General features: G+C 39.3%; 1 protein-coding gene across 1 annotated transcript; it reads right to left on the bottom strand.

The window, feature by feature from the left end:
* Nucleotides 1-4,741: 4,741 nt before the first annotated feature.
* calb2a (calbindin 2a) lies at nt 4,742-17,908 on the bottom strand. Its single transcript, XM_020456589.2, has 11 exons — nt 17,283-17,908; nt 13,785-13,861; nt 12,622-12,711; nt 12,264-12,344; nt 11,105-11,161; nt 10,420-10,497; nt 8,380-8,435; nt 8,224-8,263; nt 7,987-8,040; nt 5,496-5,567; nt 4,742-5,366 (listed from the first exon to the last, which is right to left on the bottom strand). Exons 1-11 carry the CDS (start codon nt 17,374-17,376, stop codon nt 5,250-5,252), a joined length of 816 nt encoding a protein of 271 aa, XP_020312178.1. The 5' UTR covers nt 17,377-17,908; the 3' UTR covers nt 4,742-5,249.
* Between the last annotated feature and the right edge of the window lie 314 nt (nt 17,909-18,222).

Genomic DNA, 18,222 nt, shown 5'->3' with positions numbered 1-18,222 from the left:
GTTACGTTTCGTATGGTTAAATAATACAATCCAGGATTCCATTGAACCTTTTTATGTAAATAAAGTACATGTCGGATAAAACATGTATTGACAGGCCTGATGGAAATAGAACATCTTCGGTAAACTTGCGACAAAACAAAATATTCTAAATAATGTGGGATCTTTTTGTGTCTGTAATATTAATTATGCGAGAAATGTTGGTGGAAATGTTTTATGTGCAAATAGTTATATAATAACCATCATATCAAAGTAAACTTGGAGTCATGTGATGTTGTGTGGTCCTCCGACTACGACTCATCTGGAAAGCATGCATTATGCCATGTTCAAAACAACTGGGAACTGTGAACCTGGATCTGGATAATCTCCGACTTCCAACTTCAGCGCATTCAAAACAACTGGGAACTCGAGAAAAAAAAAACTCGGACAGGTACATTTGTTTTGAAAGGTCATCCAACTCAGAATTCAATGGCGGGATCTCATGCCTCTTTCTAGAGCTCTGGCTTTCTGACCTGAAGATTACTGAGTTCAGGATTCAACCAACATTCTTTCAGAGTTTCCAGTTGTTGAAAGCACCATTAGGCTACAGATTAAATAAAATATGATGAACTTCACAGGTGGTGAAAGTGCAAGGTGATGAGCTTGATGCTCCTTTACAATAAATATTGAGGGTCATATTCTGGTGGCATGATAATCGATGCTTGACTGCTTTTTGAAAAATACAAATAATCTATCTCTTTTGTCCATAATAATCTCATCATGTAGGCTATACGTGTGCTCTAGCCAACAACATGCAGATAGTGCTGTTGGCTAGAGCACTCATGCCTAAACCAGAGTGGGCACACTTGCTATATAATGTATTATTTTTACGTGAGAAAACCATCAGTTGAAAATGCGATGGAAACTCATTTAACTTGTGGTTTTATTTGGTACATGAGTCAATTTGACGGAAACACATCTCTGGTGGGGACATGTTTTATGCAGATTTTAGAATATTCGCATGAATATCTGTCACCATTTGGATGGAAACTTAGCAATAGAAGGTTACTGAAAGCAAAAACCTAAATAAGGTGGCTGGTCGGGCTGGATAGGTGTGCGTATAATGTGAATGTCTAGCAATCCAAATATTTAATGTTGGAATCTCATCACAGACATCTTTAGCTACTTTGCAACTACTTAGCTTGTTAGCTAACCCTTCCCCTAATCCTAACCTTAAGCCTTTAACTAATTCCTAACCTTAACCCTAACCTTAACACCTAACCCTTGGTGCTAGCTAGCATTAGTGTTAGCCACAACAATTTGGAATTCGTAACATATCATACGTTTTGTACATTCCTAACATATTGTACTTTTAGCAAATTAGTATCATATTGTATGAATTGCAATTCGTAACATATAATATAAAATGGATGATGGACATCAACAAATTAATACATAGCATATGAAATGTTCATGTCATACTAAATGGAGTGTCTAGGATTTACATGCAGAATAATACGAAATGCTCTGAGACCAATGATGATGCACAAACACAAACATAATTTCAGCTGAATGCATGCAGTTGTGCAACTGGCTAGGTATCTCCTTTCCCCTCCCTAAAGGAGTGTCTCGGATTTACGTACAGAATAATACGAAATGCTGAGACCACGTTGCAGATGCAGCGCCTTGAAGAAGTGTTCAGTCTGAGTGCACTGCAGGTTTAGGAGTAGCATGCAATATACAGTATTGGCCACTTGGAGGCAAAACAACATCATTGTACTTTATCAGAAGATTTCACAGTCAAATATATATATTTTTATGCTATTGTATTTATTATTTATCAGCCCATCATGTCGGCTATACGTGTAATTACTTTAAATGTTGACATCTAAAATAAGTTGATAATCATCTCTTTATTGTCATTAAAGTTCACGTTCAAAGATTGAGTAGGCTATACAGAGCACAGCCCCACTGGAAATCAAGCACAGCCCCACTGGAAATCAAGCACAGCCCCCCTTGAAATCAAGCACAGCCTTACCTGGAATGCTTTATTTGTTGGATGCATTCACTAAAAGTGTTACGATTGAAAATACGTTTTTTACCAATGCATGGAAATTATTACTGTATCTTACCATGTCTAGTATTTGCACAGTGTCTTTTAGTGCTTTCTCACTCCATTTTACCAAAATAAATTCTTATGTTCAAGAATATTAGATGCAATATTAGTGCATAGTTTATAACTATGAAATAGTTGTGTGTGAATGTTTGTAAATGCAATAAATGTAAAGAGTCCCTCAATTCACGGAAGAGATGTTTGGAGGACTTTTTTATGCCTGAGCGATGATATTGCAGATTCAATTTGCATGCAGGAAGGCATGCAAATTGCAGGCAGGAAGTGCATTCTGCTGTGTATAGCAAAAGTGAGGTGTGAGTGTAGCAAGAGTGATTGTACCTCTTACTCTGAGAAGCCTTGCCCTTTCTTCTCCCATCCATAATTCTAGCTCACCATCACTCTCACAAATTCCTCTCCTGACTTCTCCCCTTCTTAGTCTGCTTCTCCTCACTGATTCAAACAGCAAGTCTGTTGTAAAGGCTTGTAGGTCCCCTAGGACATGGACGCCATTTTAGTTTTATCATCTATGATCTGTGTGGAAAATGAAATGGATCTTAGTAGGAATAGCCATGGAAAAGCCCTGATACCACAATGAATGTGTAAACATAATCTATGTTGTGAGAATATACTGAATGTGTTGACAGTGGTATAATTGGATTTCTTTATTGCCTTTGTTGGGCACCATTATTATTTGGGATGTTGTATCTCAACACACAAGCAGTTACATATACAGGATCTTAATTTGAACTGGATTGTCACAGCAAAATAATCCTGCAGCAACAGGATTTGAACGTTTAAACTAGGGCAATTGAACTCTACCCTAGGAGGTCCGGAGCCTGCTGGTTTTCTGTTCGACCTGATAATTAATTGTACCCACCTGGTGTCCCAGGTTTAAATCAGTCCCAGGTTTGAGTTTGAGGGGTTTAAACCATAATATTTATTGATCAGTGGTTAGGATATTAGCTGGCCAAAAGTAGGCTACATCAAAAGTGCAACACTGTTCATATAACAGTGTGCTAATGTGGGTTTTCAGTGAATTTATGTAAATCACGAAGCTCATCTGCATTTTCTGCGCTGCAGGAAAATTCTCAGAAATGAAAGAGTTACCAAATTAAGATCCTACATTTGCATGTGTTGGGATGGCCTAAGTCTTCCCAACATATTGCATGACATTGCATTATGGGTATGTGGGAGGATAGTCCCTTAGGACAAAGACTGGGTTTGCCTATGTGCATTCATCAAAGCTGCAGTGGGATGCTTAGAAATGCCTCTGTCATGTGCTGATGGCATGTTGGCAGTGTAAAAATAAAATTATTGACTTAATTTACAGTTTGTTAGTTGTCCTGTGTCGGTTCAGTGATTAAATGGGTCAGGCCTCAATCTTTTCCCAATATGGTTTTGTTTTAATTGGGCATTGCCTGCATCTGTCTACCAGCTTGCCTCTTCCCTCTACATCTGTAAATATTTCATTATTTTAAACCATCATGAAATGTAGCATTTCAAACTTATTTGTATTTCTCACAGGGAGGGCCATCTACAGTGATGTGCAGAGAGAGATTATTATCTACTGTATTGTACAGTGAAAAGCTCATTTGTAAAGTTCATTAATAAAATACCACACCTTTCATAAAGTATACTGTATGCATACATCATGAGAGTCATCTTCATATATGAAGCTGTTCTCACTTGTTCTCCTCTGCATGTGGCTGACATCTTGTCATCATATCAGTTAGTATTTAAGATCGGGACGGTGATTGCAGATTCAATGAAGCTAAAACATGTCTATTTGAATCTTAATGATATCTTAACATAATAGCATAAAATAATATGTATCATGAAGTATTACTTTTGGTCCCTCTTTTCATTGACATTCCTACATGTGAAAACTATATGAAGATAAACCTGGTCATCATGAATTTGGAATACCTCTTTGCAAAGGAGACCTTGATGGGAGGTGCACACGCAGACAGTAAACTGAGGCAGCACTCTGACTAAATATAGACTCATATGGTTAGGGAGTGAGGGATTTGTATCTCACGCACGTTTCTCTATTTGCAACAAGTCTTTGTTAATATGCATCTTATAGAAATTACTACAACATAACACAAATGCTCATCTCTGTGCATTGCACAATGGATGAAAAAGCCAGTCTTTTCTTGCAAAAAAAAAATAAACATGGAAATAGTAATGATTCATTGATAGGTATTTCTACAAGTTTGGCTGTGCGAAAGGGAAGTTTGACTGCTGAATTATTGAGCTCGTTTTAAAAGAATCTGCACACAATTCGAGGGGATTTTCCTGGAAATATGTCCTACTTCAGAAATACCTATACAGGGAATTTAGGACTTGATGGAGGTATTCTCTTATAATGACAAAAATGTTTAAGTGTTTCTGTGTGTGGTCGCAGTACCGTGCACTGTTATCTGGTTTGACAGTAGGGCTCTCCTTATTTTATACCCACTCTCCACCCACTTCATCTCTATAAATACTAATTGATACTAACATAAAACAGAGGGCATCTTAAAGTGTTTTTCCAATACACTTTCTTTCAAAGCAGCATGTCAATATTCAATTGAATGGATTATAAATTCTAAGCACAAGGAGGGGTAGCAAACGAGGTGAACACAATGTGAAAGTCAAAATGAGAAAATCTTAATCGTAAGATATCTTTAATTAATGCTTTCGATAATATCCTCATTATAACAGTATCAGCCAGAAAACCCAACATCAAAAATCTAAATGTAACAGGATAATAATTTAACGATGAAACACCAGATCAAACAGAGAAAAAAGAGAGGAGAAAAGTCAAACCAAGCATTCAGAATAAATAATCCTATTATATTCATTTTCATTCCTCTCCTGTTCACATTGCAATCATAATTATCAGAAGTACCTTTATCATCTTTATTCATTTTGTTAAATGTAGAATTTGAGGGGCAACGTAATAGCTGGGTCAGTCTGCAGGGACGAGTGGGGACAGGGGTTCTGAGGGAGAGCTGGGTTGTGCTTCTCAGTTGCACATTCATTCAAAACTCATGAAGGGAGTGACCGGCACATGCACCAGGTTACAGTCGCCAAGCAGCTGGTGGGTGGGTGTGATCTGGGGATGGGCAGATAAGGTCATGGAGGTCAAAAAACAGACAGCGATGGTTGTCAGGGTTCACAGCATGGGCTCCCTGCAGAGCACAATCTCCAGCTCGGAGCGGTACAACTTCCCTCCGTCCGACAGGGCCATGATGCTCTTCTTGTAGTCAATCAGGTTTTTGGTGTCCACCTCCTGAGAGAAGATTAGAGAAGACAAGACACCAGTAACTATACAGGTGCATCTGTAATGACACATTAAAATGATAAATTCAGCGTTATGTGGGAATGAGAGCTGAGCTTCAAACCTTCCATATTATCTCACCTTTTTGTTCTTTTCATAGAGGTCACGCAACAGAGCATCAAGCTCCTGCTCATCAATGTAGCCATTTCCATCCTGTAAGAAAGAGGTGTAAAATGTATCATATACCTGCATTAGAATTGTTCTCAATTCCATACTTTCAATGGAAGTTTTAAAAAGTACACTTCCCTTGACATTTCACTGATGAATAAAATATATGTACTGTATATGGCTGCTTTAGAGCAAAAGCTTTACATGTATAAGGAGATATTGTGGAGGGGAAGGGCCATGGTACTGAAGTTACAATGGTGGGGTGTTTCTTTGAGAAGGCAGGGAAACAGACTGTCTTGGTTGCGTGCTGTCAAACATTTTGTATTTTTCAAAGCTATGCACATTTTAATTTTGGCACTGTGAGCAATGTTAGTGTTCAGTTGACCTGCTCTTTCCATATTTTTTTACCCATAATTCCATAGCAGTGACAGCAGCTGCCAGTGATTCAGCTGCAGGGTGGAGGTTGAAACAAACGCTGAAATAATTATGCACGTAAATGTTAGCATTTGACACACATCATGTGTACATGGACTGCGTTTCATTTATAATTTAGTGTCTGCCCCAGTCCTCTCAGCAAGCATCTAGTCCAGACATAGGCACGCAAAAAGCCCTCTGCTCTGCTGAAGCATTTCAATTTTACTCTCCATCCTCACTTTCATTTCAGTCCACATTCCAAAGCTTTCAGCATATTTTTCACAGGCTCTAACCTGTCACTCAGAGAGTCCGTGAGCTATTTGGATCCCTGCTAATAGTTGTCTTATGGATTGTAAGTACAATATTGTGAAACTGTCGTACATGTAACCCTCAATAGAGAATAATGCACGCTCTTTTTAGAAAATGGAGCAACATACTTTAATTCAATAGAGAATAATGTATATGTAATGAAATATGTATCACAATGCTGACATGTAGCCGACAAAGCAATGACTACAAGAAATTAGCTGAGATACAGTGCCGGTTTTGAATTAGGCCAAATCAAATAGTCCATACATCACAATCAATTCTAGGCGTGTCAACAACACACAAGTGATACGAGTTGGCGTTTTACTTGTTTGAAGTCAGCTCCCTATCCACTACATGTCAAGCCAGATGTAATGCTATTAGCCTAAGACATTACTACATTCTACAACAGCAGTTTGATCCTGAAATCTGGCATCACCTGTCCACACATGATGGAATACATGTTCAACCAACACTCAAACAAGAATAGCAGGTGTACCAATCAAGCTTTACCTACCCGGATGAGCGGAAAGACCACTGATTTGCAGAGAGTGAAATCAGTCATAACAACAACTCAGAGTCATCCACCAAACCTGATTGAAAGATAAATACTGTACCTACAGCCAGTGGAGTCCCACATTTTTTGCCTTTTTTGTTTTATTGAGTAAGGCAGCTCCAAAATGCAGATGTTTCAGCCTAGCTCAGTGCTTTCTGTGGTAGTGGAGCAAGCCAGCAGAAAAAAAGGAGCATTGCGCCGTGATTGGCTCAGTATTCTGTCACTCATGGGGACATTACGCAAATGCCTAGCTTCAGTCCTTAAGTAAGGGTAGACATCCAAAAAATCTGCCCTTTGGGTCCTACCATAGAGTTCTATTACAAGTGACCTTCCAAGAAGGCTCAAGGTCATTGGCCACAGAACTTATGTCAAATCACGTTATATATGTACAGTAGCTTTGATTGGGCTGATCATGTCAACATCATACTTTCACAATCTTAGCTGGCAGTCATCATTGTGAATCAAGTCTACTGGCAAATCCTTTTTAATCCTTGTCAAATGAAGATAAATAATGCAGAGAAAATATAGATAAATCGTATTGGTGCTCATCGGCCATTGGACATAAACATTAGACAACAAGTTGGAAATCAACAATGAGTTGTTTGGAAGGAATTGGTGACAGTGGCTGACCGCAAGCATTGCAACTGGGAAGTCAGACTGGGAAAATACGTTTTGAATGGTCATCCAACTCGGAATTGTAAATCTTTTTCTTTGATGACAAAATTTGCCAACGAAGGACCACCGTGCACAACAAGATGAGTCCAAAAACGTTTTATATGCTGCTGCATAAATGATGTAATATACCAGGGAGATATGCAGCCATATCAGCAATGTTTTTAAAAAAGTCAGTAAACGAGGCTGAATTAACTGTTTCGCTGCCAGACAAGTCTCCGCTGAATGCCAGGTGTAGCGGTGGTAAGGATTCACTTCATGATGCTGGAAAGAAAGCTCTGATGTTGAGGCAGCTTTATGTAGGACCTAAACATTTGTGGGCACCGCTTGTCACCATTATAGTGCAATTAATGTATTGTTTAGTGTTGTGTTGTGTAGTGGCATTGCTGGCATGCAACTACAAATATTTGGGGGGGGAGTTTGCCCCACCAAGATTTACATGCTAAAATCGCCACTGCCTACAGTATATAGCAAACTGTACCCTTTTACAATATCCAATCACATATCTAAACGTACCTTGTCGTAGAATGCAAAGATAGCATTGAACTGCTCAGAGGTCAGTTTGATACCCTGTAAAACACATTATAACAGAGCAGCATGATGTTACTTAGTTAGATAGAGAGAGAGAGTGCAAATTAATGATTGTGTTCTGAAATATAAAATGATCACATTGCTGGTATTTTTTCAGCCAAAATTACTGTGGAAAAGGGATTTGTTTGAAGGAACTGTCAATTCCTCTTGCACACTCCTCACCTGGAACTTCAGTAAGAAATTTTCCTTAACTGGGAGAAGCCTTAAAAGAGAAGAACAGAGAACAGAGAATCATTTCCATGAAACACTTGTTAGGAGTGTCGGATGCTGAAGGCACACATGAAATAGAAACATTTCTTCTCAGTTGCTGACAGTCACCTCGCCATTTCTGACAGGCCCAGCTTCCCATCTCCGTTTAGATCAAACATCTTGAGCTACAGAGAGAGAGCGAGAGAGAAAGACAGGGAGAGAGGGAGGGAGAGATAGATAGAGACATTAAAGCAAGGGGCCTTCACCAGTTGTGACAACAACATGTATTCTTTTTTATTCAGATTGCTACTCTGTTGTCAATCCGTTGTACATAGAATTTGCTACTCAACACTAAGACTAAACAATACAGATTGGTTTTCTCCCAAGAGTATTTCAGGTCAAGCTTTAGGCCTTGAGGTTCAAACAGATGTTTGAACATCTGCTGTTGGAACACACAACCCGTAGGACATCATGAGTCCCACTCCCAACCACATGGCAGCCACCAGCATGATGGGACAAGGGATACATAGCTCCCTTGTTCACATATAAAGTATATTATACAATACCCACAGACAATGACTACAGATGTAGGATTTTCATTTGATCACTCTTTTGTTGCTGACAATTTTCCTGCACCGCAGGAAATGCAGATGAGAATCGTGATTTACATAAAGTCACTGAAAACCTGCACTAACACATGGATGTCACGCCTTGGTCATTGTATTTTGTGTTTTCGTTATATATTTGGTCAGGCCAGGGTGTGACAGGGGTTTATGTTATTGTATTTCGTATTGGGGTTTGTAGTATTTGGGATCGCGGCTAATTAGGGGTGTTGTATAGGCTTGGCTGCCTGAGGCGGTTCTCAATCAGGAGTCAGGTGATTCTCGTTGCCTCTGATTGGGAACCGTATTTAGGTAGCCTGAGTTCGCTTTGTATTTCGTGGGTGATTGTTCCTGTCTCTGTGTAGTGTTCACCAGATAGGCTGTATTAGGTTTCACGTTCCGTTTGTTGTTTTGTATTTATTAAGTTATTTCTTGTATCGTCACTTTCCTTCATTAAAGACATGAGTAACCACCACGCTGCATTTCGGTCCGACTCTCTTTCGACAAACGAAGAACGCCGTTACAATGGATATATATGAACAGTTTTCCACTTTTTATTTGGCCTCATTTTGACCAGCTAATATCCTAACCACCAATCAAGCAACATTATGGACTAAATGTTCAATGTTCCACTCCTCTTTCTATTCTGGTTAGAGCCAGTTTGCTCTGTTCTGTGAAGGGAGTAGTACACAGCGTTGTACAAGATCTTCAGTTTCTTGGCAATTTCTCGCATGGAATAGCCTTAATTTCTCAGAACAAGAATAGACTGACAAGTTTCAGAAGAAAGTTCTTTGTTCTTGTCAGTTTGAGCCTGTAATCGAGCCCACAAATGCTGATGCTCCAGATACTCAACTAGTCTAAATAAGGCCCGTTTAATTGCTTCTTTAATCAGAACAATAGTTTTCAGCTGTGATAACATAATTGCGAAAGGGTTTTCTAATGATCAATTAACCTTTTAAAATGATAAACTTGGATTAGCTAACACAACGTGCGATTGGAACACAGGAGTGATGGTTGCTGATAACGGGTCTCTGTACCCCATAACAAATCGTCTGTTTCCTTCTACAATAGTCATTTACAACATTGACAACGTCTACACTGTATTTCTGATCAAATTGATGTTATTTAATGGACAAAAAGGACATTTCTAAGTGATCCCCAAACTTTTGAACGGTAGTGTACATGCGAGGATGTGGTCCATGTGGATCAATATACTCTAGAAGTGTCGTTATTCCCCTCACAGTTTTACATGACTTTTACCTTGTGATTCTATAATAGTTATATACCATTAGAATGACAATGGCAGAGAAAGGGACAGAGCAACAACTCTTACAATTCCAACTATTGAATCCTGCAAGATACTGTTCTTAATTATACAACTACCTTTTTTTTTGCCAAAGCAGAGATGCTGAAAATGTTTTGTGCCTACAGCCATCTATATTAGTCTGCTAATACTAGTAACGGCCCAGTGCGCTACTTTTGTGAATAAAACAATGAATATGTATACTTTTACATGGATGAAGGGTTTGGGAATGGTACAGGAAGTGATGGTACTGAAAAGACTCACTATTGTCTGTGTGTACTCATGAAGCTTCTGGTCATCGTAGTGTCTGTTGGCTTTCTTCAGCAGGTCTGAGAGGAATCCCTGTGGAGTTGAGAAAGTTGAGTAAACTATAATTCCATAATAGGTCAACAAAAATCCTATGATCTTAGAGAGTCTGGCTCGTCTATACTTTAGCGCTGAGGCCCCAGTTATTGGTTTTCGTCAGTCATATAAGTATTGGCTTACGCAGAGTTGGAAGTGTCACATACATTCTCAGATCCTTCATTGACAGAAAGGACCATTCTATCTATCACTACCAGCCTGTGTTACAGTAACACCTGCAGTTCCCTGCAGATAAGACAGCAGAAAACGCTTTAGAAATGAATCAGTGTCAGACAACCGCCTAATGGATGGTATTTCAAGTCAGGATTTGTATAGTGTCCTTGTCTGACAGCCGTTGAGATGAGAGAAATTTGCATCGTCCCTATTTGCCTCACTGTATCAACACAACAACTATACCTGCACATTTTTGGGTGTTGGTTTCTAAACCTTCATTTACATTGTAAAGTATAATGATGCATCTCCTTGCCATCTTATATCGAATGACAAGAAGAGTTAGGAGACATTGGTTGGAGCTTTAACATCGTTTGTACAAAATACACACTGTAAACATGTCTTACATTGATGGTTAACAAGTGAGGAATCATACCTTCAGTTCATTAGCTTCAATGTACCCACTGCGATCTGTATCGTATCGTCGCCAAGCCTATATATGCAAACACAAAGTCACACACATTAGAAATGAAAAAAAAAATAGACATACAGTCAAACACTTGCTCCCACAGTAGTACCAATCTAAAGGGGTCATCTCATTCTTCCACTCACACTCAAACACCCCCATATGCAATGTCCTTTAACACCGAAGCAATCAAACTGCATTATATTAATGGGATTGCATGTGACATTCATGAATTACTCTCTGGAGGGGCAGAGATCACTTTCAAAAGGAGAGGAAGAGCACACAAAAAAATCATATCCAATTTATGTGGCTGGTAATTGTTAGTTTTTTCTTCTAGTAATCACACTAGGGTTTTCATTATACTTTCCAGATTTCTAAATCCTATCTCCCACACATTGTGAGAGGGCAAGGAGAGAGAAATGCATTTTAATTAATGTTTTAATCTAGCAGCTGTCCCTGTTTCCAGAAAGGGCTCTTATCAAAGATAGATGCCCTCCCTCTCCAGGTCTGTTGAGAATTACAGCCGCACATCTATAATATATGATTCTGAAAATAGAAGTTTGTACTTCCTCATTCAATCCTTTTAAAAGTCTTCGCTACCACACCGGGTGATTAAAAAGCCTCATTTTCTCTTTCTCGTGTAATTCTTCCTGCCCTTGACATAATAGGAGTGCAGTGGGTGACTGGATGGTCCCTCCTGGTATCACTGATAATCAAACTCTCTCCATTTACACTGTATGAGAACTAATCTGACAGAGCTGTCAAGTGTCTCTGAAATGTAATCTCCTTTACCAGTGAGTGATTGTGGTTTTTCTCTTGGCAGAGGACACACATGACAGAGAAAAATAACCTGTGAGTAGGATACTTTTTTTTTTGAGACTTTTCTCTCAAATGATGTATTACTTGCAGTGCAATTCCCTAATATGATTTGGGATAGGCAATGATTCCAAAATGTGGATAGTAGTGTGTTTTAATTGCTTTGTCTAATTGTTTTTTATTATTATTCTACCTTATTTCAGTATTTCTGTATTTCCAATCCCACCAACACACATTATAAACAGCCTGTACGAGTCTTCACATTCTTACTCAAACTAAATTAATTCTCAAACCATCTATTTTCACCACTTACCGCCATGAACTCAGAACTGGATCCAACAAACTCTCTGAAGCAAAGCAGGAAGTTCTCCTCCGTGGGCAAAATCTGAGCCAGCTGGAGAAGGAGAGAAATGAATTAGGGGAAAAAAGATAACCTTTGTTTCTGTGTTTGATTGTGTGAAAAATACTGTTTAATAATAGAATCGTATCTTTTCGACGAAGATTACTCGAATGAAGCATATATCATCGAGTCAATCAACAGTTTCAGAACACATCTACCAGTGTCTGATTATTTCTGCATTGATATGCAAACTGTCTGAGATCATTGGTAATAATTCTCACTAGCATAATCAAATCCTCATTGATCTGAAAATGAAAAAATGTCAGCTCACCTCTGACATCTCAATTCTCCCATCTGCGTTCTTGTCAAACTTCTGCATAAACTCCTTCATCTTCTCTCTGAAAGTGGAGTTTGATGGGTCCTATAACACATGCACAAATACACGCAAATATATGTTTGTCATGACACAAACATCAGTAAAGATCTGTTGTTATTTTTTTTTTACGCAAACCGTCCTCTCGTGTTATAGGACTGTGGTCACACACATTGTTGTGAAAGAGCTTGTTTTTTATGTTAGGGGTTGTTACACTGGGCAGACAGAGAGATTGTCTCTCTAAAACAGACAAGCGTCTTCTACCCAGCTAAAGGGCTCATCATCTTCTAGTGACAGACTTTATGCAGCTACAGGGAGATGATATGTAACATGATTACTGATGCTCTCTGATTCCTGTGTTCTACACACACGAGATGTGGTGACACAAAGATTATTGCACTGACTCCTCCCAAGAAAGAGGATATCTTCCATCTGTGGGAGAACTCTCTGGAGAAATGTGTTGTTTTGATGTTGCTTAAATAATTAATTAGATCTTGATTGGACAAATCAGTCGCATTTTAATTACTGCCAGTCCTACACGGACTGGACAGCTTAGAGACATGAGTTCATATCTATAGGGCTTGTTCCGGAACTCAATGAACCACCTACCAGAAAAGGCCACAACCTTGATTAGTGAGAAGATGCCAACATATGACTGTTGGATTAAAGAACAAACAAAATACTACCTTTACTATTGTCAGTCAAATTTGGAAAGTTGGTGGTAGAATTACTTTGTACCTTTGCCTGTTAGCCTGTTAAAGGAAACTCACGTTACACCAATTACTATGTCCAATATGTGTTTGCATGAGGTTGTACTCCTTTGGTTTCACCTAATAAAACCCAAAACATATTTACTGTTGTATTTAATGACCAGAGCCATGACACTTTCATTGAAAGTGGTCAGTCAATCCAGCATTACAGGAAATAATGTTACAAGATGGTATTGGATTCAGTACTGTGAAACATTCCACATAGACCCATCAGAGACAGAATAGGCCTGTGACACACACTACGTAATGTATGTGGGCAGTAGTTATGTAAACATAGATACTGTATAAACATTGCTATGACATGTTTGATTGAATTGAGCCCTAGTCAAGGCCCAGGGATCATTCCCTTACCACTCCGGCCCCTCTCCGTGCAATCTCCAACTCCCTGAAGAAGTTCTCCAGTTCCTTGCCCTCAATGTAGCCATTGCCTGCAGCAGAGGAAACAGGGATTTGACAAATCAGCCCAAGACTATCTATCATACAGGCAGTGACTGTGAAGCATCAAAGGTCCCCATGTAATGCATAGTAGTACCATTGTGAATGTGTGACTCTTGAGAAGTGAGATTGTAGAAATTTGACAGCAAATTAGGGCAATGCTTCCCTGTTTTACAATAATACTCCAGAACTAAGTTTGTCTGGCTTGCTTGCTGGCTGATTGGATGGCTGGCTCAATGACTGACATAATAACTAACACATTTTTTGTCCAGATGGTTAGCATGCTGCAAGGCTGGCTCTGGCTGACGTGATTTGCGAGATAGCTTGCACTCAAACGTTGGAACCTGCTTAATTAAATCCCTTGAAGGGGTCTCCCAGTCTTGAAATGCACTGCTACTCTCTCTTTCTCTCTCTCTCCCTCTAATTGAGGCCTCCAAGTCCTTTTAAGTCCAGTTATTTGAAAAGACAATGGGGAAATTTCTGCCTGGCATGACAGTGTAAGAAATCGATGCAGGAATCCCAACTTCAAATAAATGTGCCTAGTTGCACCCTTGCCAGGATTATTTGGATGTCTATAAATAATGGTGAAGGAAACGCTAGAGATTTAATCTTAATGTTGCTCAAATCGAGGGAGACTTGTGAGATGATTATTATAGTGGCTTTTGACAAATACCAACAATGCCTTTCCTATCAGCTTCACGATTTAAATGTCTTTCAATTGCCTATGTATTCATTTGCCTGTGGATCCTAGTGACATTTGCACGGACCTGAGTACCGGAAGTCTCTGGGGAAGCACTCAGTTTGATATTTACCAGACAAACAAGTACATATCATTATGGGAAAAGCACATTTGCGTTTGATTACACAGAAAACATAACTTGCTCTATATAGAGCGGATGTAATTCTAGCAAAATCATCATGATGCGATTGTATTTTATTATCTCTTTATTGTATTGACATATATGTTTGTATAATAGCTTTACATATGATTTAGTTTATCATTACATGTTAGTATGACCAATATGATCCAGTGGTTTTATATGCTCGTTGTCTATGAACTTTGTATGAATTTTGTACATGTGTTAATAAATCAAAAACAAGCTGTAGGTGTGCATGTATACTGCAGAGTATGCTGTGTATGATGATGTGACATGTACACTAGCCCACAGTAGCCTATGTACTGCAGTCTCCAATTGTTTTTCAATGATCTACTCATTAACTTTTTTTCTATTTCCTTGGAGAATTGCAAATAACAAATGACTCCTGCTTGTTATTTAAACAGTTGTGGCAATAGAATGTGGCCTACTGTGTTAGTTTATGTCACATTTGTGGTCACAGACAATAGCCATCTCCAACATGATCTGACATAAGCTACCTATTTGTTATTAAATGTAAAGGTATCCCTCAGAAGGCCACAATTTAAGAGTAGCATACTGTTAGCATACTGTCATACAATCAGAATGCATTATGTGACTTGTTTTAGGCACATTTGACCTCTATGGCTTATCATCTCATTATGATCTTGAGTTAGCCTATACCATCAGCCATTTTGAGTTAGCCTATACCATCAGCCATTTTGAGTCGTTTTTGACACATAATTATATTCTAGGCTTATGTGAATAACAAATCCTGATAAACATTGGCAATCATTATGATGTTATTTATCTCATACCCCAAAAAATGTATGAACTGTGAAAACAAATACCAGCTGATTGATTACCTATTCCCCACAAGACAGGGAAAAGCTACAATACTAGAAAACATTATCAAGGGACAACAACATGATCATGCCAAGTCTTTCAATGCATTATAACGGCATCATAAATTATGCATTACTGAAATGTCAATATCAGACAGACATTAGTCAGGTATCTCTCTGTGTGTTCTTTATAGGAAAATGTTCATCAACATCGTTGATTCATCTAATAATTTCAGCACCATGGTCAGCGGCCAAATTGGTAGGTCAATCTCATGATCTGATGTTCTGGCCTAGCCTATTTGCACAAGAGCAGCAATTCACTGTGAATCATGTTCACATCCCTATGTCATGCTGTCTTTGCAGAAAATGCTTAATCCATAGAGACAGCGCAGTATAGGCCCTATTGGGTGGACCAACAGCACCAATCTCTGTTTGTGCTCAGAGAACTAAACACCCAGAGGGAACTAGTACAGTAATCCGAGATTACTGGCCGGGACAGTCCCAAATGGCCGGGACGGAATGTGCAGTAACACTATCAATAGGGGAAACCAATTATGCCTAGAGGATGCCCAAGGACAATGCGTGTGGAGGGGCGTGGGCTCGTTCGCTCGAATTGAGCCGAGAACTCGTCATTTTATAGCATGTAATAGGCTACTGAAAGTAGATAGTTGTCTGTCTCCTCTTGAGTTGGGGTTTCATCTGTATAGTGAATTACATTCATATATTACTGGAATTCGATTGACAAACTCCCTCCTTACATTTTAGACGCACCTTTTTAAAGCAGGATTCCAACCATCAGTTATGATGCCTATGGAAACTCTTGAGTCTGTCCTGACATCATCCAGATGTGTTTATTCTTGTTTAATCTTGCTTTATAAAACAATACAGTGGATTAATATTATTACAATGTTTAAGTATTCAGTTAAGTTAGTGAATCCTATTTTTTTGAAAGGCCTATACAAAAATGACGCTTATTGTGTGGTAAGGCTACATATACGTTTACAATGGACGACAGTGTGCCACACGGCCATCCCTCCATTAGTTCACGGTGCACTGAGGTGCACTGAGGTATAACCTAGACTTCTGATGCCTTTTGATCGATAGACTGATCTACATTGTAATACTGATGTATTAGTTGTATCTGAGTGGGTTCTTCTAGTAACTGAATAAAAGTCATGCATCCATACAACCAACCTTTTTAAATCAAATATTAAATGGATCAATTAATACACAAGTAGCACATTCGAACCTTTCTAAATATACATTATTTAGTGCCCACAATTAATTACACAAAAAAAATTATCCAGAGTTATCCAGTTGCTTTTCTAACTGCCAAGAAAGTAAATGCACTAGAATGCTTATCCAGCATTTTTTGTCAAACACTTATTGTCTTGTCCAATCAAAATTCTAAGCATCCAGCAGTTTATAGCCCACGCCTTTCCCATCATGACCAAAGGTGAATTTCAGTTATGATATACAACACTTTTTAGACAAAGCTATCCCAATATCCAAGCCGCATCTTTGAAAATAAAAAAACGAAAAGTATGTGATATGTTCAATTTGTAAACTAAAATCTGTGATAGAGTATATGTAACCTAGTCTATTCGACATGTTAGCTTACATTTGTGACTGCTTTTGAAACAATGCCTCGTTCAAAAAAGTGCTGCGTTAAATTCAAGGTAACATTTTCGATAACTTTGTGCTCCGGTACTAACCGTCCGTATCGAAATGGTTCCAGATGTCGATGAACTGGGTGGCGCTCAACTCCGCCAGATGAAGGTGAGGAGGCTGCTGTGGTTTGTTTGCCATGTTCTCAACGACTTTTCCTCCTGTGCGCTAGAATATCCCCTGCGAACTTTTTATCTGTAGGACCACAATCCACACTGTAACCCCCCTGCGTGTTGCCAGAGCTTTTAAACCAAAGCAGAGACTGCAGTTCCCATGTAGCCACGCAGGTGGCGCAGTGACACCAAGTTCAACGCCCTCGCACCTCCATTCGTCTGCGTTCGCCTGCTGATGCGAGGAATCGCGCAAGGCACAGGGACTCACTGTTCCATGCAGAGAGGGACGTTCAATAGTCGGAATGCAGCCAAGAACTTCAATGGACTGAACCGTCTGTTGCTGTTCAGGTTTGAGCTCTGCCATCAAGAACCAGATTTCTAGGCTATGTGGCTTAAATGATGTAAATCACAATGAGATGCGCAGGAATTGTCTAGCTCCATGAGCAAAACACTGCCGGTGTCATTTCCTTCCTTTATTTTCACTGTCAATTTGCATTCATGTAGAGGATGGGGATGGATTGGCATTGGATAGAGTGTTAATCCTTACTGTGTTTAAGTGTGTTCAATGGACTACATGGACACCTTTTTAATGTGTTTACAATCACAGTAAGAGACACTGGTCTCCAAGGAACTTCCCAAAGGCCTGGGTTAATTATCCTTTGGCGTTCATGCATTGAGACTAGCTCAGTAAGGAGAACCAGAGCTCAGGGAGGAGTCGTGCCCATGCCCTGGGACTGAGGACGCACAGCAGTAATTACTGTAGTCCTGCTGCTGCACAGCCACTGCACTGCATGGAGCTGCTGCATGCGCAACTCACTCAGCTTTAATTAATGCCAATTACTCGGGCTTCAGTGAAATGATTCAACCAACGCCA

This window comes from Oncorhynchus kisutch, linkage group LG22 (genome assembly GCF_002021735.2).
Source record: "Oncorhynchus kisutch isolate 150728-3 linkage group LG22, Okis_V2, whole genome shotgun sequence".
Lineage (NCBI taxonomy): Eukaryota > Metazoa > Chordata > Actinopteri > Salmoniformes > Salmonidae > Oncorhynchus > Oncorhynchus kisutch.
This window is presented reverse-complemented; position numbering and strand designations above follow the sequence as displayed.